Consider the following 21,778-nt stretch of genomic DNA (forward strand, 5'->3'; position numbering starts at 1 on the left):
TACAGCTGGGCCCCAGCTCTACTGTGCAGTCTCTGTTCTGCAGCTGTGAATAGGGGGCATTATCTTTACCTGTGCTTGTGATTGCCCCTGCTGGTGTACACATTATACCAGAACTCTATGCCGCATTCTAGTAATGATCTCTGGACATAGGTTGTTCTGGGACTGTCCCTTCCTAAGCCCCTCCCCCCAAAAGATAAACAAATGTTTTATTACATCTTTGAATCCATAGTGTATACAGGGTGGGTGCACTTCTCAATAAGTGAACATGTGGGACAGCCAGATTGGTGATGGTATTTTCATTGCTTCAAACATCTGTCCTGTAGAGATGGACTAGATCAGATTGGGGCCAAAACTAAGCCAGGCCTTCTCCAAAACCAGGTGGCCCACCTTTGTGCATCACAACCTACTTGAGACTCATTGCTTGGTTAATACTGGAGAATATTTTGCACCAAAACGCGTTGCACAAGAGTTCTTCCAGCCACTTTACCAGCCCTTACCATTCCTTCACCCCCTAATATCATCCTTCTGCCTGTTCCCCATCTCCTTCCCCCCACTCTTCAAACCAACGTTTTGCCTCTTCAGCCTCTCTCTGCTTTTCAAACTTCCTTGTGTCCCTCTCTTTCCTCCCTCCAAACTGCGTTCCTCTTTTCCTCTGTTCTTCTCTGTCCTTTTACTGCCTTTTAAGCATTTTCCTGTCCTTCTCGATCTTTCTCTCTTTTTCCTTCCTTCGGTCTCTTTAACTTCCATTTTCCCCACCTCTTGTCTTTTTTACTTCCTCTCAGTCCTCCTACCTTGCATCGCCCACTCGTTTGATCGCCAATTATTTCTTCCTTTCACGCCTTCTTCTCATTTTCGCCACTCGTCTCTTACCTCTCCATTTTATACCATCGAGCTTACAATCTTTTCACTCCTCCCTGCTCTTTTCCATCCATTTTCACCCACTGAAATCGTTCTTCTTTTTCTCCACTTTGCTCGTCTCCCTTTATTCCCTCCCCTTCTTATTCTCCACTGAGACTTCTCTCTTCATTAACTTTCTTACCACCATTCCATGTCCTCTCAGATCACCACCATCTCCAAGTCCTTATTTCTCTCCTTAGTTGTTTTCCTTTCTTCTCCAACCTCTTAGCTCTTCCAGAGGCTGAGGCTGAGGCTGAGCGGTACCCTGCGTTGCACACAAACTCGTATTGTGCCTTTTTGCTTCTTTTCGTAAACACCCTAGGGTATGTAACCATCAATTACCACCAATGAGGAGGCCTGCGAGCACCTTCATTGAATGGGACCTAGACCAGCAGGGGAGACTTTAAAGCAGATAGCTACCAGGGACTTAGGCAGAGTTAATTAGGGGCCAGGGTGCCACTGGCCTCTACCTTCTTCGTGTCTAACAATAGAAAATACATCTTTTTATTTGAAGGAATTAAAAAAAAAAAGTTTCAACTACTGCAATCTGTCGGATGTTTTGAATTTTTACACATCCATATAGTAATCACACTATCAAAGCTAAGACTAAACTTAAATAGCGTGTTATGCGGTTTCATCAATCAGAGGCAGACCAAGTGGGAATTATTTTTCAATTCTAATCAGTTAGAAATTAAAATAAAATCTCTTTGGAGGAAAGCTGCCAGTCCTGAGTAAATTCCATTTGTTCTCACTTCCTGTAGTAAGCCTATTACAAAGTTCCCGCTTAATCGGAGAGAAGAGAACAAAGGGATAGTAATTGCTGGATTTCTCCAAGAGCAAACAATTTAGAAAAGTAGAATTGCGATTGCAATGCAGGATTGCTTGTGCCAATGCCGATAATATACCCATTACCACATTTCGGGGCGTAGACCATGAAACTGGAAGCGGTCTTCCCCAGGGTAATGCCCATTGTGTATTAGGTTCCGGTCCAGTGTTCTAAACACACATTCACTACCAGTGTTTAGATATAGTCTAAGTACTCCCACATTTGGAAAAAACAGAAGCAAAGAATAAGTTCAAAAAGGACTGCCTAGGAGCACACAATTTGGTCACTTGGGAAAGCCGGGATTGAAAACCATGTGTACTGTCCCATAATTTCCAACTTGTCCACTAAACTGCATATTTTGGTCCCATCATTATCATATTGTCCACTAAACCACAACTGGCGTTGCCCGCTCGCCCATAATTGGAGTGGTGGTGGTTCTCATAGCGATGCGCCTTGACAGCTGTCACCAGGGAAATGCTGCTGTTTTGAGGGTCTTGCACAGACATTCAGTAGTGTTCATTATAAGAATATTTTGGCAAAGTGGTGCAGCTGAATCTATATGAGAAGTCTTAATTTCATGGCCAAACCGTGTCCACCAGTGGCTGGAGCCATTTTGGCGTCTACCCACATCCAGTGCTCTTAGCCCCCCCACCCCTATTCCCAATGAATTGCACGCTTGTTGGAGGTCTTGTGAAGATGCTCTGTTTTTTTTTTACCAGTAGTCACTATCACACCTGAACCTACTGCTAGGTGCTCCTGTATTTGCAGATTTCTATTTTTTATTTTATATAGCGCAAACGTGACCCGAATCGGGTATCAGAGCGCTTTACATAGCACCAGCTGCATTACATGAGGACACATTCATTTTTTTACCGGCATAAAGCAAAAAAGCAATTGTGCGGCCTACCTCTGGGCCTTAAGGGAGTTGATGGTTACTGGGCACTAAAGGTGGTGAACTGCAGATTACCACTGGTGACCCAGGACCAAATATACTATTTTATTCCAAATGGATAAGTAAGTTCCTTGAGCTTGACTCTCCAGGGGCAGTGATAGGGAGCAACTGCAGGCTTACTGCAGGAGGCGGAACAGCTATTGGATCTCAGAAAGTGTGACACAAGCACACCGATTAGCCCACTGTCCAATAAGATCTTTATCTCGTACAGAGAACAGGATTTAGGGGAGCGAGGCAATGCATGAACTCCCAGAAACATGCTTTGCACACCATTATCCCCCCAAAAAGATGTCTTCTGATGGGTCCATGAATTCAAACTGTCCTGTGAATTGGTAATGTAACATTGGGCGTTCTAGGGTGTTTGTAATTAGAAAGCAATAAGGCGTAATCAGGGTCTGGGTGCAACAAAGGGTACAGCTCAGGCTTCATCTTGGGTTATTAGTTTTTAGACAGGCATACATTTCAGTGTGGGTATTGCTGGCCCTTCAATCACTTCTGAGCTATAATTAGAGCGGCCGGAATTGCGATTCTCTGTCCACTGCATTTTCTGCATAATTACAGATTTGCTGCATTTGCCACATAATCAATCATCCGCTGCATAATTTGCAGATGTTAATAGTCGAAGGCCCTTCGCAAAGGTTGACTGATCCCCTTTCTGTTGCTTTTTGCTGTATTTGGGTGTTTAATTGGTACTACTTAGGTGAAACCTTTGCCCAGCCTCCATGAAATGACAAAATAATGAAGTAATACTATTATAATATGCTATTGCATTACGCCGCATAATTAGCCTAATGGCGCCTAATTTAGGTAACCCAGTCACATAATTACATTGGCTCTGGCTATAAAGAACAATGATGATGGAAATCAACCATCAGCTAAAACTGACTCAATATTCTATTCGGTTCAACTCCTCATTTTAGCAACACTCACTCTGTGTAGTTTTTTTCATCACAGTGTTGAGGGTGTAGGGCAGCACACAACCATAGCTCCTTGAGAAAAAACGCCACTACACGCTATAAATGCACTATGAACCTCCCTAAGCACACTAGTGGACTATCCCAGGGGGCTCCTGTGCCAAAGTAAGCTGGTAGAAAACACTTCGCTCCAGGTTCTTCTGCAAAACGACTACTCTGGACACAGCCATTCTAGCAAAACAGCCACTGTACTAAAACCTAGCGGTGCATAATAAAATACTCCTCACCACTGGAGTACATTCATCAAGAACATCTAGATTTTTATGTGAGAGTTTTAATCATGCTATCGTGAGCCCACTCTTAAAAAAATACATTGTTAGACACGTCAGAGTGACCTGGCAAATTAAAGGCTAATTTCTTTATTCCCATGCATATACTAATTATTGGAAGAAAACGACGACAAATCAGTTAGAACACTGTGCAGCGAACAACCAGGGTTAGCGCCCTGTGCAGCAGGTTTAAGACCCGACTGAATTGCGCAGGTGAACGGAGCTCGTGATCACCTCAGGTGCGGATGGCAACCGAATGATGGTGGATGAGGGCGATGGGGATCCTGATATTACGAGACTTCGCCACCTTTGACCCTCCATTTTGCTCCATCACATCTCTGGCCTGACCCGAGACTCTACATTTTTTTGTGAGGAAGGTCCCAAGTTACTCGACCGGGATCTTTTCTCTCACAACCAAACCTCTCTTCTGGGATGTCCTCCAATGAACAATAGTTTCCCCCGCCTGTTTAATCTTTATTTATGTTGATTAGCATTTTCACTACAGAAATATAAAGACAAAACGGATTTCTATGCTGAAGACACCCTGCTTATATTCAGGCTCTCAAAAATTCTGCCTACCCCACCCCCGACCTCCCGTTTGCCCTAGGTACCACGCAAACATGGGTGACGAACACCCTTTTAAAATGTAGTTCATTAAAATCTGAAATTTTAACCACTTTTAACTGAGTCAATAGAAGACCATTAGTGAGTGACAGTGCGCTTTATAAAGATCCTCGAATAAATAAACAGTGGCCCATTGCCCCAATACCCACTTGTGCTTCACTTCTTAAATTACTCACAATAGAAACAAAGAATGGACATTTTTCAGAATGAAGGTGGGGGAATGAACAATACAGCTTAAGCTTGGTCCAATTATGCAGATACATAGACTGCGACAAAGTGTGTGGTGTGTCAGTAAGGTTTTTAGCAACACATAAAACCCCCATCATGTAAAGTCACAGACTAATGGCTATGCAATGCTGAGAGCAGACAGGCCTACTCACCTGTGCAGGAACTTCTGGTAGGCCTGGCGGTAGGCAAAGCCGGCACGCCGCACGCGCACATTCTCCAGTAGGCCCAGGTACTCCACCTGGTGCCGGCAGCGTTGCTCGTCAAACAGCTGTGGGGACTTCTTGTCATTGGGTTTTATGCAGCGCACGTAGTACGGCTCCTGGAGGGGTGAGAACAACAAGGTGAGCTAAATCAGCTTCCCCATACACTGCCTTCACCTGGGAGTGTGTACTCATAACAGAAACAAAATGGCAGCAATACGTGGGCGAAAAGTTGGAGCTATCGATGTTGTGAGGAGACCACAATTAGCAGCCATGCCAATTTACTGCCTTGACCCAAAAGCATCCACATTCCAGCTTTAGAAACAAGTTTGCACAGATTTTATGGACATCAGGTCTATTATTAAAGTTCAAACACAGATAAGCCAGTAGAGATATCTTACAGGTTTCATAGACTCCAACAGATTTAGGCATCAGACAGCAGAGGTATCCCTGCCTTTGTATAAAACTTGCATCAGGGGTATTATCTATTCTTTAGGGCGTAGTTGTGATGACTGCAGCGGCTCTGGTACTCGAGCTGCCTTTGGCTGAAGCAGATGGAGAGTTATGAAAGCCTTGGTACAGTGATTAGAATACTTTGAGAAAGTGAAAGGATGTTCCCCAAGCAGTGATGCACTTTTGCTCACTATTGACCGGAGGAATATAAGATCCAATATACAAGTAAAGTGCGGTTACCTCTGACAATTTGAGCTTCTTGACAATAGCCTCATGATTGGGTATCATGGCTAGGAAAACAGCTGCTTTCTCAGTTGGAGGTTTACATTTCTCACCATCAGCCTTGGTGGTACTGAGTCTAGTGGTTGACTCCGTAGCACGGGGCTCACGGCTCGATCGCCAGTGGGAGCTCAGCTCAGCATCACATGACTCTGGGCAAAAGCTCACTTAATCTGTGCCCCCAGCGCCTTGAAACCTTAAGGGGTGATATGCCTGTGCTTTATAATTATGGATTATTATAACTCTCAGACGGTGGTTTACGCTTCTCACAACCAGCTTGAGCGATGCTACATCTCAGACGCGAGGAAAGGGCTGCTGCCTCAGCTGGAGTTTCAGTTTCTCACCATCAGCTTTAGTGATTTGGGGTCTTTCGCACAAGGAAAAAGCTGCTACCTCCGCTGGAGGTTTGATCTTCTCAACACCAGCCTCAGTGACCAGTCTTACAGGATCTTTGGCACATAAACAGAGCTGGCCCCGCAGCTGGTGGTTCGAGGTGAGCACCTCCAGGCTGAAGGATACAGGATGCTTGGTGCGTTGAAACCGCCCCGGATGCTGTGCTCACCGGCAGCCTCAGGGAGCCTGATCCCCTGCTAACTGCTGCTCACCAATCTGAGGGACACAAGTTCTCCTTCAGGGAAGAACCGGCTACCAAACTGGATGAGAGATGATCAACATCGGCTCTGTCCACACGACATCAGCTATTTTAGTTCTACAATTTCCAGCTAGGCAATATCAACATCTTTGGTTTCATTAAGGTTTGTGTTGAAGCTGTAAGCAAAACTCAAACAACTAGAGGGTGTACATATGTAAATGTGAAAGAAGGCTGAAGCCTGTTATAAAAGTATTATTTCTTGCATATTTCAGAGGCTTCTCCTAATGCCTTTTCAATGGCATTTATGATCAAACTCAGAACCATCCTCTTCAGCCACCCCGTTTTGGCGATTCACAAACCATCACCTTCCTGGGCGATACTAAAGCTTCCATAATCTATGTGGCTATCAAGATTGTCCAACAAGTTAAACGCTCATCAATGAGACATTTCACGCGATAGGACGCTTATGAGTGCCTCGACTCAATATGGGCGATTCCGTGTTCCATTAAAGTTAATAAGTGAGTATCATTTAATTGAGTATTAGTAACACCTGTTATTTACAGTGCTTAGAAGCTCATTATGTACTACCATACAAAGTAGTAGTATTAATATCATAAAAATTGCATTATCTATGATTTCATTTTGTTTACAGGACACCGTCCACTATAAATGGTGCTTAACCCCTGAAACTTGTATTAATACACAGTCTCCCAGATAAAAAGAAAGTTAATATATGTTATTTAAGATTGGCTATAAGGTACTCCTGTGAGCCCACCTGAATGCACAGAACATGCACATGGTAACGACAGCCTTTCAGGAAAGGATTTATATTTACCTAGGTATGTATATATAGCAGGGACCTAACTCTCAGGAGCATGATGTACTGTGCACACTATAGGAGTCACAAAATCCATTGCCGTGAATTTAACCCGTTGACTGCGGCACGAATTCCGCTGCCGTGCGGGTGATTTATGACTGGGCGTGGTCAGGACGGCCCCGGCCGTCCTCGGCACACGCCCACTGTGGCCGTCCGATGCACGCAAAGGACTAAAGAAACATGCACGATGGAAATCTGCCCACACACTTTGGCTATTGACTAGATTTCAATGTTTAAATATATGTGCCACCCTCACGGTGCGGTCTCCTCACAAGTACAACTGAATAGGTTTCTATTAGCAGTTGCAAATCATGAACATATCCCATTTACTTTGCACCTCATTTGAAGCATTCCAGGAAATCAGCCTCTATATTTCGTGCAAATCAGTACTTTTTCAAGGCTACTAGGTGAAATAAACACTTTTCAGAGATTACGCTGTTGGACAGCAGTTCTGCTACCATGCTCAAACTAAATCTGACAAAACTCGTCAAACAACTATGTAGGTTGAGCAGCCGGCGCTGGGATGTGTAATACAAGCAAGCTACGTGTTCAAATCCCACAGGACAGACTCAGTCTTTCCTGAGCGAGATGGCAAAACGAACAAGTTACTTACCTTCGGTAACGCTCTTTCTGGTGGATACTCTGTAAATGCGCAGATTTCTAGCTTCAGAATACTCCCAGTGCCAGACTGGACCCCGAAATATTTCCTCAGCGGTGCTACCACACACTGCTAGGTGGCACTGCGTGGCTCAGCACTGGCACTGGAAAAACCTGTGACTCATATCCAAGAAAATCAACCTAGCACAAAACTGGTGCCAACTGCCCTTTCCAGGCAATCAAGAGTACCTAAGCCAGGGTGGATGAAATATTTGGCAGCAACTTGTCCAGCATGAGTTGCCTGAGCACGGGAGGCGCGAAGGTTTTCTGGGACAGCAGGTATGGTCTCGCTGGACACGCCTCACAGGGCATGTGCGTAGTCTTGACCGACAGCAATGCTAGATTGGTGGAGGAATACATACGATTGCCAATAGCCTTAAAACTCCCAATATGGAGGAGTTGTGAAGAAAGAGCTGGCATTCAATTTACAGATCGAAACCTGAAACAAAAGGCTCTCTGGAGTAGGATGTTTAGTAATAAAGTCAGAATCGCCAGGAGCCGAGCTGTGATGCCTGGCAAACTTCCTATTCACTAGTGGGCAGGTATCAGTAAGGACCGTGATACAAGGAAGCAAATGTCTAGACATGATGGCTCCAGGCTGCAACATTTCTGTAAGGATGTTCGTTTTCGTCTCGACTGAGGACAGCTGTAATTATAAAAACTCAGCTGCCCCCTAGATCACCACTGCAAAGGGAGCACTTTCTACCCTGGAGGGCCCAAGTGATGAGACAAACCCTGACTCAGGGGACATTTCAAGTCCAAAGGCCTCTTGCAAATCCATTTAAAAGTTATCATCCATGTAAATAGGGGGGAGAAAATCTACATCCCTGCCACCAGCATCATCCACAGCCTGGGGTGTCCCTTGTTCAGAGTAAGAGCTGAAAAGAAAATGGAGCCTCTGCGCATGCATCTGGCCTGATAGAGGCACCAAGTCAGGATGTAGGATGACCGGTTGCGCTCTTGCAATCTCGTAGTGTGAGATTGGTTGAGATCGAGCTGTTTGTTTCAGAGCCAGACATCAGAATCAGCACTGGATCATCTTCCAGTGCTGGTGGCGTTGTCAGCAGCATCGGCGTAGAAGAGCCCGACACAGGTCTTGGAGCCAGAGTGGTAGCTTGTACCGGAGTCGGTATGGGCCCAGGTGTGTCCGAAAGGGTCAGATGGTGCTGAGAAAAGATCAGCTAGTGATGACCTGACTGAGGATCCATTTGATACCTTGGAGTCAGAAGGCATGCCCGAGGGAGGCAGAAGGACACTAAAATTCTTCAGAATGGCAGTCTTCAAGCTTTCCATCTGCTGCTGTGATGATTGACCCAGAAAAATGTATTACACACTGGGATCAGCTGAGGAACCGGCCCAGTGACTGGAGACTTTGAGGGCAAACAACTCGCATCATGCTGCCCCACTGTCTTCGCTTTAGGTTCAGAGTGACGGAATATGGTTGGCGTGTTTTGGAATCATGTCAGCTTGATTTTGGCAAACATGGCCACTGTTTCACCTATCAGAGTGAAATTCCACTGGATTACGTGCGGTTGCTTCTACTTTCATTACATCGTTTTTGGATACGTTATGTGCCTATAGTTGGAGCAAGCTATAAGGTTGCTTAGCAGTTGATGCTTTTTCACTCAATATACGCACATACTGCCCTGATGAAGCCCTATTCAGGGTGAAACGCGTTGGCTGCATGAGTTGGTTTTATACTTCAATATTTTGAAAATAAAAAGCAACAGAGACACCGAAGACTCCTTATCTCATTCTGTGGAATCACAATTGTAGAATATTAATCTTTCGGTTTGGGTTGCCTCTTCGTACTTTGTTTATTTGTGCTATAAATTTTGGGTCTCTTGGCAGAGGATCCTTGAGGTGGGCATCCAGGCAAAGTCTAAATATTGATGTTAAGTATGCAGTGACCAGGAAGTTAGTGCGGCTTGTTCTGTGCTTATTGTTTGACGGAATATGGTTGAGTCCTGCTGCACTTTATTTTGTTTGCCCTTGGACTTATTAAAGGACTTTGAGCGTGAAGTTAACCGCTCGAGGGAACAGACTCGGGAGCAGGACAGAGTCTGAGACTTGGAGTGTGAATGGGACTTGCACAAAGGTCTAAACTTCTTCTTGAGTTGAGCAACACACAATTTTATTTCCAGGATCACCTTCCGGTGTATGGGGGTACATTTATCACATGAATGTGCCGTGGTTCGAGCCTCGACACCAGAGATATACTTAGTGCGGGTCCATTACTGGCATTGGTTTCCTCCAGTCACAGCATGGTTTGAAATCTGTAGTTTTTGGTGAGGAATTCCTTCCCTAGCACACTGGAATTTTATTTAGAAGTCATTGGCAGACGGACAAAACTGAAGTGGAGGTCTGGTTCTGGATCCGAAGGCGTGGAAAGACAGGAACTGACATCAGCAAGCAGGGGGAGCGGCGCACAGAAGACGGCTGTAGAAAAGTTTACAGATCCAGCTTTGAGCCTGGGCAGTATTCAAAGCAGAGGAATCTGCAGCTAGAAGTATCGATCAGAAATGAGTGCTGGGTTAGATAACAAAACCATGATTATTTGGCAAAATCACATTTATTTATTTGAAATGTATTATACAGCATGAACGTGACCCTTGTGGGTATCAGAGCGCTTCACAAGTAAATGAAGCAATAACATAGAAATCTCTAAGCATTAGTAAAAGTAGATACGTGATAGGAGAACAAGAAGCTCAATAGGCAGAATTCTGATGATCTATACCAAGAATTTGTTCATTAACAGGAATTTGGCTTTTTTCTTGAAGGAGGGAGTGAAGGGGTCAGTCTAATTTCAGAAGGGAGAAAGTTCCAGGTTCTAGGGGCCATGTCACAGAAAGTGCGGTTGTAGGTTTTCTTCCGGTTGGAACGTTGTGGCTTTAGCAGAAAAGTGCTGGAGCTTCTAGAGGATCTAGAAACTCCAGACAGATCAAGCTTGTTGGCAACATAACTTGGGGTGTTGAAGTGCAGAGCTTTGTGCGTTTATTTGTGGTGTTTGCCATTTAATTGAATAGCATTAATTAGTCATTTAATTTAGCTGTTTGGTGGAGCATAAGACATGCATAGCCATGCCTGGGCACTGTGGTAAATTTCAAGATTTATAGGAGGCATGGAAAGGTCTGAGGTTAGTTACAGCCCAATGGATGTGTCCCAATGGATGTGTGGTCTAAGCTCCAGTACTTAATTTAAGCTGGTGGTAACACTGTCACTCCTTTTTGGGGACTGGCTATTACTTTTCCTCATCAGATTTGCACCCACAGCAAGAGAGTGATAAACACACATGAAGAAAAGAAGAAAGAGAAAGACAGACAAACTTTGACTTAGGTAGAAAGCAGGAACCCACAAGAGTGAGATAAAGGGGCAGCGTGTGGTGGATTAAAGAGGCATGAGGTGGTATCAAGACTACACAGACTTGGTATTCAAAATACAGACATTCAATAGCACCAGCCGTGGTCTTCTGAGCTAAGGCTTGGGCCCGCCACTAATTCTTTTATAAATTAAGCACTTTAAAACTATTATTTAGTATTCCTCGATCACTGCCCCCTTCTATGTACAGACCTGCCAACTTTGAAAATATTTTTGTTGTGTGAAAGGGAAGGCGGGCCTCGGAGAGGTGGGTCCTGGAGAGGGGGTCGGGCTCCTGATCTTTCAATGTCTTTGCACCATGAAGAGACATTGCATGGTGCAGGGCCTGGAGAGGGGGCGAAGCTTTGTGCTTGAGCATCCATTCCAACCTGGCCAAAAACGCAAACAGCCTCCACACACAAGCGGGAAGCCTACTATATTTAGGGGATCAGCACTTTATGCTCAGTATATGCTACTGGCTCACCACCCGGCGACCATTTGAACAGTGCGATATCAGGTGGCACATGGCGAGTTGGCAGCTCAGAATATAGGAGTTCAGACAGGGATATTATCTTCCTTGCAAACCCAGAGATTGTGTTTAGGGGTGACAGAAACAATCACAAATAGAATGGGGATTAATTCAGCAGCTGTGCCATCTCGCCTGCTTGGATCACATGCAGTGGGTGGGAGGGAAGGAATTTGTCAGGCATGCACCTTTCCGCATCATTCGTCATCAATGGCTTAGCTTCATAAGAGGATGAAGTAAGGTGACCAGACATCCCAGATAAGCCGGCACAGTCTCCGATTTTGGATGCCACCCCCGGAGTCCTGACATTTTTTTCAGAAGTGGAGCATAATGTGAGGCTTTCTGTACTAGGTTACATGGATGGCTTTCACACTGCACCACGTTTGCTCCTGTTGTACATGTTTAAGGCATGCTGCACGTTGCACAGGATAGCTAAAGATGCACACGCGAGCTCACAAAATCTCTGAAGAACTGGGATATGGTCGAAATTACATTAATAAAAACTGAGGAGACAAAGAAAGGCCAAGAGGTCAAGAAAGAGAAAGTCAGCGAAGCTGAACAAGGTGTAGGAACAAAAAGACACAGAGACAGGGCGATGAAGAGGTGAGCGTTAAGAATGGAAGTGAAAGGAAAGCACCATAGGAAGAGGCGTGGGGCAAGAGAGAAAGATTAGAGATGGAGACAAATATAATGAAAAGGAGAGAGAAAGAAACAAGAGTAACACCAAGGAGTAAAGAACACAGTGCATTAAGGCTGGGATAAAGAAATAGAGCGAGCATAGCAAAATGAAAAGCAAGAGAAGGTAACAAGAAGAGACATGGGGGCGTGGCTAGCAGCATGGCCGGCTAAGACGTGTCTGGCCGGAGCTCCGGCCGGGGTGCCAACTAATCCGACGTTTTTACCCTACCCCGGACGAAGGCTCGCTCATCAGGCAGTGTATGCATGAGTGCTACATCAGGGGCTTGCTTAGTGGCACCGACGGCGCCGTGGATCTCTCCTTAATCCGCCGTAATCGGCACCAGGTCGGGTGCGCTCGACCAGGCAAGATGGCGGCGGCGGCATAGGAGGCGGCCCCGGACGAGAAAGGCAGACTGCGGAATCCTGAAAAGGTGCGGGAGGAGAGCCAGCGGCGGAGCGGAAGGGCTGGGCCCGGACCCGCGTCCTAGGGCGGACAAGTGGAGGCAGCGCAGCACCGGGACCTCAGGGTCGAGCTTCGGCCGCCTTCACCAAGATGGCGGCCGCCAGCGAACAGAGCCGGTAAGCGACCTCGGAGGAGCGGGGCGGACCGAGCCGGCGAACACCAGCGTGGTGCAGTAGCCTGGGGCCATGAGCGGGAGACGTCCGGACCTTCTTTCCCCCTCCCTCCCCCACTGCCTGACGGTGAGGAGCATGGACGACCGGTGTGGGGAAGCGCCCTCACCTCTGCGAGGTGGAGCGGAGTAAGGCTTGAGGCAGAGGGGAGCTCGGGGTGCGACGAACTGGAGGTGAGGACACCCAGGCTATGACCTGGCGGTGGGGGCCGGAGATTTTCACCAGGCTCGAGACTGTGCCGTCCACGTTGCATGCGACACCCCCCCCCCAACCCCCCCCCACCTGCACCCGACCCACCGGGCGCACAGAGGAGCTCCTGGGGTGCGGGGACCGGTGGCGGACGGCGGCAACGGACAGCAAGCAGCAGCGGCCACTGACTGCGAGAGGGGACTGCATCTGGAAAGGCGCGGTCCAGTCCCTCAGCACACGTTCGAGGGGAAAGCGGAGGAGCCAGGCCTGGGGGTGAACTTTGAATATCAAGGGCTGCTCCGTCCCACGGGCCGGACACAAAGCACTACACAGTGGGAGGTGCGAGGAGGGATAAGCGCTATCCAGAGGGCGGTGAGAGGTGCGACTCCCCAGCAGGCACCCCACAGCGGTCCCCCACGGGTTGGAGAGTACGACTCGGCCGCTCCAAACACCATAGAGGGAACGCCACCCAGAGCACCTGGGGATCCGAACCTAATATAGAAGCTTTCCTGGCGGCTGGGAGGGGACGGGACGAGGACCTTCAACGGGAGACGTGTGGGGCAAAAACAACGGCCAAACGACACTCCCCCCCCCCCCCCCCCCCCCCACCTCGGAGCTGCACACGGACTAGCGACTGCACCTGAAAAAAAGGTATCAACGTGCTGGAGACAACATCAGGGATACTGGCGCTCATCTACAACGAGTCGACAACAGAGATCGCGCCAGAACCACAGCCGGTCCCACAGAGAGGGCAGTCGTGGGGAAGCAAGACCCGATTCCCAAACCAACGAAGCAAGGCCCCATGGACAACTTTGCTACATCAAGACAAAACGGGGACCAGCGGCCGGATACGCCGGGACCGCTCACAGAAACGGCAATGCTCCTGGCGGCCATCCAGGCATCTAGAAGTGACATCCAGGAATCGCGGGCTGCATTGGAGGTAAAGATCGGAGAAGTGGGCTCAGAGATCACGCTGCTACGCCAGGACTTTCGCAATTTAACAGAGAGAGTAACAATGGCCGAGAACAGTCACAGATAATGAATCATCGATCACAGCGTTACAGAAAGACATGGCAGAGCTGCAGGCCTCGCATCGCCACCTGCAATGGAAGGTGGATGATGCCGAAAATAGATCCCGCCACAACAACCTCCGTTTTGTGGGTTTTAGAGAAGGACTTGAGGGGAGGGATGTGGCCTCCTTCCACCATGCATGGCTAAAGACTACTTTCCCCGCGGCTCAGTTCTCTGCCTGTTTCGTTATTGAGAGGGCCCACAGGGCGCTGCTGGCCAAGCCGCCGGAGGGCGCGAGACCGAGACCGGTCATTGCGAGATTCCTAAACTATGCCGACAGACTTGATCCTTAGAGAAGCCAGGAAGCTGGGGGAGATCCGATTCGAAAATGCCACGATCATGATCTTCCCAGACTATAGCCAGGAGGTGTCAAAACAGCGCCGCTCCTTCGACTCGGTGAAGATGAAATTACGTGCCTTGAAACTGGACTACATGCTCCTTTTCCCGGCGAAACTTAAAGTTATCTATAAAGACAAAACCATTTTCTTCACATGCCCGGAGGACGCCTGGCACTGGCTTGAGGAACGCCCCATTTTGAACAGTAGGGAAACAGCAAGAAGAGACGCCATAGACAGATCGCTGAGGGAAAGGACGCGTTGGGAACAGCCGAAGCCACAGAGAAGAAGATCCGGACAGATCAAAGGGAGTAAACCAGCGACGCCCTATCAGACCCGCGGTACCAGCGGGAGGAGAGAAGGCAGATCGACGTCCCCGAACAACAACAACTCTATGTCGGGCTCCAGGTTCAGCAGTCTACGAAATGGTATCCGCTCGGAGGGCGACGAGGAAGAGGACTCGGAGGGGCGTGAATCCGGGGGAGACAGAGAGAACAGTCGTGCCGAATCAGTCCACCCCCTGGTCGCCGAGATACAGCTAATGGAACAGGACTCATCAGGTCTGGGTCCCGCTGCGGACACCCAGGACTCGCACTCATGAACATGGACTTCTGGGGGACAATGAGATAGCAGCCCGGTACCGGGAACACACAAGTTGGCACGCCTTTATATGTTGTTTTTCTTGTTCTTTCAGTTGTTTGGTGTATGATGGGAGGGAAAGGTGGGAGGGCGACAGGCCTTCTCCCGCGGATGGTTAGGTCCCTGGAAGGGGAGCGACTGGAAGGGGAGGGAGGTGGGGTGGGGGAGGTTGGGAAGACATGGTTTTCTTACAATTGGGAGTTGGGGGAACAGGGGAGTTGGGAAGGGTGGGGGACACAAGTTGAGAAACAGCGACCACATGCCACTACGCACCTTACACCACATCACCTCGGGAGCCCTACCTGGAAATTTGAGGGGAACGCACAATGGCAGACCCACTAGATCACACTCCCACGGGTGACTCAGGCGTCACAATATTATCTTGGAATGTGAATGCCTGGGGTCTAAGATCAAACGGGGCCTAGTAAATGCATATCTAAAAAGGCTAGCGCCGGACATTATATTACTCCAGGAAACCCACCTAAGAGGCACTCATTGCGCTTTTATAGCAAGAGGCAGGCACGTGGTGCTTGCGCACTCCGGTTACACGGCGGACACCAGGGGGGCTGCAATCCACGTTAAAAAATCCACACCGTTCACCATCACTCGTATATGGTTGGACCCTCAGGGGACGTATGCAGGGGTACAGGGAACATGGAGGAGGCGCAGGTACACATCGTCTCAGTTTATGCCCCCCCAAAACTCCAGGCGCGCACCCTCACGGCAGTCACGGCTATCCTTCTAGACACAGCAGATACGATCCAAATAGTGGGGGGGGGACTTCAATGATGTAATGTGTGCCACAAGGGACAGATCGGGGACCCCACGTACAGCAGGACACGACACGGCACTGGCTCGATAAATAAGCACTTTTGGCCTCACAGATGTCTGGAGATGGCTCCACCCCACACAGGAGGCCTACTCCTACTACTCCGGGGCACACAAGGTCTTTTCCAGGCTGGATTATATATTTACTTCCAGGCAAGAAATTACGGTCAATGACTTAGCGGAATATAAAGCACGGGGAATCTCAGACCACTCCCCCCTGTCTGTACACTTGGGACGGGGGAGGAGGGGAAAGACTATGGAATGGCACCTTGCGGCGTGGGACCTGCAAACACCGGATCTACTGAAGGGAATTAGAGCAGACATAAAGGTGTATGTGGCTGAGAATGAGGGATCAGTAGAATCAGGGATCACACTCTGGGAAGCACTTAAGCCAGTCCTTAGGGATCATATAAACAGCAGACAGGGGGCGGCCAGGAGGGAGCTACAACAGACGGTTACAACCGAGGAGGTCTCGATCTTAGCCCTCGAAGCAGAATATCACCATGGAAAGGAAGAAAAAATACTTAGGAAATTGCTAGACACACAAAGACACTATAGAGAACTTGTCACTGGGGAGGCACGCACACAGGCACTGGCGACACTCCACCGCCTATACGACGTGGGTGATAAATCTGGTAAACTTCTGTCGTGGCTGAGCAAGAGAGAGAGGGCGGCACGATGGGTAGACAGGATTGAAGTGCCGGGGAACAGATCAGCCTGTACGGACGAGGCTATAGCAGAGGCCTTTGCTACGTATTATGAAGACTTTTACAGAGCTAGAGATTTGGGGGGCGAGGTTGAAGCCAACCACTATCTGTGCGACATGGAGGTCCCAACGCTGTCCCTGGAGGATGCCACGGACCTGGAGGCAGAAATTACACTAGAAGAAATAGCAGAGGCAATAGCGTCCCTAAAGCCGGGGAAGACGCCGGGACCCAACGGCTTCCCAGCGGAATTCTTCAAACGTACGGCGGACCTGCTGCAACGCCATATTCAAAAGCTCTTTGTTGAGGCACTCCAAACGGCGAGCCTGCCACCTGATCTGGCGACGGCCACAATTGTCCCTATACACAAATAGGGTAAACCCAAAGACATATGTGCCTCCTACCGCCCGATCTCTCTCCTCAATATGGAGACGAAGATTCTGGCCACTGTCCTCGCTAGGCGCCTGCGGAGGGTAATTTCTGAGTTAGTGCATGCGGATCAGTCTGGGTTCCTTCCAGACAGGGCAACCAAATTAAACCTCCGCCGCACACATAACTGGCTGCAGGAAGTCCGAGGGAGGAGCGAGCCCCATTGGTTCCTCTCATTAGATGCAGAAAAGGCTTTCGATGCAGTTCACTGGCCCTTCTTGTTTGAGACGCTACGGAGGTTCGGCTTTGGCCCTAAGTTCTTACAATGGATCAGACTCTTATACTCTGCCCCAAAGGCACGAGTGACGGTCAATGGAAGACTATCACGCGAATTCCACATTAACAGAGGAACACGCCAGGGATGCCCACTGTCCCCCCTTCTATTCACATTGACGATAGAAATACTAGCAATCCGGATCCGACAGAATCAGGGTATTAGGGGGTTCACCTGGGGAGACTCGGAAGCTACCCAGGAAAAAATTTCACTATATGCGGACGACGTCCTGCTGTTTGTGACGGAACCGGATGCCACTATCCCGGTCCTGTTCAAAGAGTTGGATGACTTCGGAGCTAGAGCTGGCCATACCATTAATTGGCATAAATCGATTCTATATGACCCACAGGGCCGAGAGCGGAGGGATTGCCTACCGGAACTCCTCATTCACACCACAGAGGGATTCCGGTACCTGGGGGTGTTCATAACGCTAGACGAGACACTTTCCCTTAATACCAATGTGACCCGCATCATGGCTAGTGCGAAATTAGAAATGGACCGGTGGAGGCAGCTCCCGCTCACCCTACTGGGGCGCGCAGCTCTATATAAAATGGTTTTGCTGCCAAAATTCCTCTATGCACTGCAAAATGAATATTACCCGCTCCCTCCTACAACCTTGCCTAAAATCCACGCGGACCTGCGAGCTTTCCTATGGTTGGGGAAACACCCGAGAGTAGCCTTAGCCACACTACAACGCCACCAGTACAGTGGTGGGATCTCCCTTCCCAACCTAGAGGCATACTATTGGGCAGAACACCTTACCCCGATAAATGAAGGTTGCATGCAGCAATAGATCACCCTACTTATGCGCTAGAAAGATCAAAATGGTCTCACACACATGTTCTGTATTACCTATACGGAGGTCTACGGGGGAAACACCTTCTGCCGGCCACTAGGATCACGTTGACTGCATGGAACAGGGCGACCAAACGCATGGGCTGGGACAAACGGCCCACCCGACAGACGCCACTATGGCACTGTAAGTGGCTGGGTGAACTTAACAAACTGACAGGCTTTAGGCAGTGGGATGACATCGGCATTTCGACCATAGGGGACGCGATTGCTAGGGGAGACCTGAAAACATTCCACGCCTTACAGGGGGACTTTGGCCTACATAACACTCAGTATTACAGATACACACGGCTACGGCACGCCTGGTGGGCGCAGAACATCATTCTGGCAGACATCCCAGAATACGCCCCGTAGGAGGGTAGGTTACTGCAGGAGCAAATAGGGAGGGGTGCGGTCTCCCTCACATACAGAACACTGACCAACAATACATTGGGAACCCTACAAGACCTGAGAAACAAATGGGAGGCAGACACGGGAGAGATGGAAGACCTGGACTGGGAGATGGTTCTTATGCACCCTCGTGAGGTAGCGATTAAGTCCAGACTCCGTCTCATACAGCTGAAGGTGTTGCACAGAGCCTACTACGACAGGGTGCGACTATACAAAATGGGAAAGGTCATGGACACTGCATGCCTTAGGTGCCGCCAACCAGAGGGGAATTTCTACCACATACTTTGGGGCTGTGAAATCATACAGGAATACTGGGAGAACATATTTGGGGAATTGGATGAGGTCCTGGGAACTACTCTACCACGTGACCCAAAACTAGCTCTGTTGGGGTTAACGACCGAAGTCGACTTGGCCCGCCCCTTGATCATATTCCTAGTGCTGGCATTGGTGGTGGCCAAGAGAGACATTGCCCGGCACTGGGGAGCGGCCGAACCGCCGGACTTGGAGGAATGGAGGAGAGGGCTTGACCTCTATATGGCGGCTGAGAGAGTGACATATAAAGCCAGGGGTTGCCCAAAAAAGTTCCGGAGAGTATGGACTAAGTGGAGGCAATATCACGGACTAGAGTGACCTCACAGGGGATCTCTGAAGGGGAACTTTGTCATGCTTGATGTTTGACACACACCTAAAGGTGGTGACGGAGACTGGACCTGTTCAATGTCTTACTGTAGAACCCTGTTCTCATCCGGCGGAAGTGACTTTATCAGCAAAGGGTAGACGGACTTCGGGGTGGGGGAGGTGGGCGGGCATGGTAGGAGCTGTTTTTAGGGGTTGTTTTCTCTCGTTTATTTGCATCTGTAACTAGCCTTGGTTAAACTGTACTGTCGTTTTTGATATGTGAGTAATCCTACTGAGCAAAAGAAAAGTTGCGGAACTGACGGATACTGGCTGAATGTTGAAGCCAGCCCGTGTCCTCATATATTTTCAGATGATACGCCTAGAGCAACAATAAAAATGTATTTGAAAAAAAAAAAAAAAAGAAGAAGAGACACGGAAAAAAAGTGGATAGAAGGAGAAAAGGATAATAGAGGGAAGGTGAGAGGGAGTGAAGAGAGGTCCTAAGCCAATCACAATGCAGCGTTATGACAACTAAGCACCCAGGTAGCACCAAAGCAGTGTTGATTGGTCTGAGCGCAGCGATTCGACGCTCAGCCAGGAAGCCTGTGCATGTTCTCCACCCAGGCTGTAATGCAGCCTGGGTGGGAAACATGGTAAGTGCGCATGAATGTTTGGCCGGCCCCAAACAGCCGGCCCAACATTAATGCGTGGTAGTAAAGTGCGCTCGCCACTCCCCATGCTCCTGTATCAGAGCAGCCCTGCCCCACCCTGCAGAGCTGCTGCAGCAGGACAAAATAAAATGATAATAACCTTGTTATTATCATTTTATTTTTCCTTTATTTCACTGCTGCACAGCAGTGGGGCGATGCTTCTCCGCCTTAGCGGAGGAGCCGCCACTGTGAGAGAAAATACTAGAGAAGAAGTGAGAGGAGAAGAAAGAGTAAAAATCACAGGAAGGCGAGAAAGAAGTCAGGTGAGAATGAAAGAAAGTGGAACTACAGAAACAAAGGGAGCAAAAGACGAAGACGGCTGGAATGCCAGAAACCGGTCCTCGGAAGCTTGTTTCCGGTCCAGGGAAGGCATGGCTTGGCAGTTTGGGCTGGACTGTTCCCATGAGGCACAGGGTTAGACTGATTTGCATATAGCCATGTCTGAACTGGGGTGGCAGAGTGGGCTAAAGAACGGTGATGGATTAAACCCAGATCTTTTGACTGGGTGTGAGTGTTTGATTGGTTCAGATGCTCCGTCCATTACCACCCCCTTTTGAATAAACAATAGTGGACCTATCAGATTAAAATGTACCCCCATAATTATTTTAGCTTCTCATTTGAAATTATAGGCCACATGCATTTGGAGTGCCAAAGCCACTGGGGCAGCATGAAAGAACCACATGTAGTGCAGCTGAACACCATCAAGATCCATTACTTTATGACCCAGCAGTCTGAGCTCCCTCCAGCAGCATAAACAGAAAACCAGCCAGCATTTCTCTCTCTTCCCCTTCCCTCCCTTCACTGAGCCCCTCGTGATTTATTTATTTATAAAGTTTTAAATAGAGCGAACATGACCCTAGAGGGTATCACAGCACTTTACATTATACCAATCGGAAACATTAGAACGTTACGTTGGGTAATATACATACATACAATGTTCGACATTCAATCAAAAAAGAGGTAGACAGTGGTAGATAAGATAACAAATGTTGCTAATAGTAACGTATGGTGAGATGAAGGGCTTTATTGGTCATGCAGGCGATCTTTAGTTGTATTTTTGCCTCATATGGTAGCCAGTTTAGTTCTTTTAAGGTCGGAGAAATTTGGTTATTTCTTTTTGTTCCAGAGACCAGCCTGGCCGCAGAGTTAAGAGATACCCTCGGCTGGGCCTATTTGTATTTGGGAAGTCCGCATAGAGTGGTGCTTCCGTAGTCCAATCTTGGCAACACTAGAGCTTGTACCGCCAGTTTTAAGACAGCCTGTGGGAGGAAGGGTTTACGTTTCCTTAGGATCCTCAACTGATGGTTAGCTTCTTTGGTGGCATTACTGATATGTCCCTGCATAATCATATGTTTGTCTAGGATGATCCCCAAGGATTTAGCAGAGTCAATGATGTGGGTAGAGCAGTCAAAGGTTGTTAGATGCTTCAGCCAGAGGTCTATCTTGGGTGTGTGGTTGAGGGGGGAGATGAGGAGGAATTCCATTTTTTTGGTGTTCAGCATGAGGGGATTGCCAGTGAGCCAACTTTGAGTATTATGCAGAATAGCGTTGAGGGAGATAAAGTCTTCTGGGGAGGCGATTTTCATATACAATTGTGTTTCGTCTGCATACAGGTGATATAGAATGTTTGCAGAGTTCAACGCGTTTGCCAAGGGTTACATGAGTAGATTGGAAAGAGTGGGTGATAGTGCTGGGCCCTGTGGAACCCCTAGGGTTA

At 48.3% G+C, this 21,778-nt stretch overlaps 1 protein-coding gene across 2 annotated transcripts in view; it reads right to left on the minus strand.

Annotated features, from left to right (window-relative positions):
• MYO1D (myosin ID) overlaps positions 1–21,778 on the minus strand; it is a 512,976-nt gene that overhangs the window by 235,571 nt on the left and 255,627 nt on the right. For both annotated transcript variants that reach the window (XM_086923844.1, XM_086923845.1), the window contains exon 15: positions 4,923–5,089. In XM_086923844.1, coding sequence (XP_086779970.1) covers positions 4,923–5,089 — 167 coding nt within the window. The remainder of the gene's footprint in view (positions 1–4,922; positions 5,090–21,778) is intronic.

This window comes from Lissotriton vulgaris, chromosome 5 (genome assembly GCF_964263255.1).
Source record: "Lissotriton vulgaris chromosome 5, aLisVul1.2, whole genome shotgun sequence".
Classification (NCBI taxonomy): Eukaryota; Metazoa; Chordata; class Amphibia; order Caudata; family Salamandridae; genus Lissotriton; species Lissotriton vulgaris.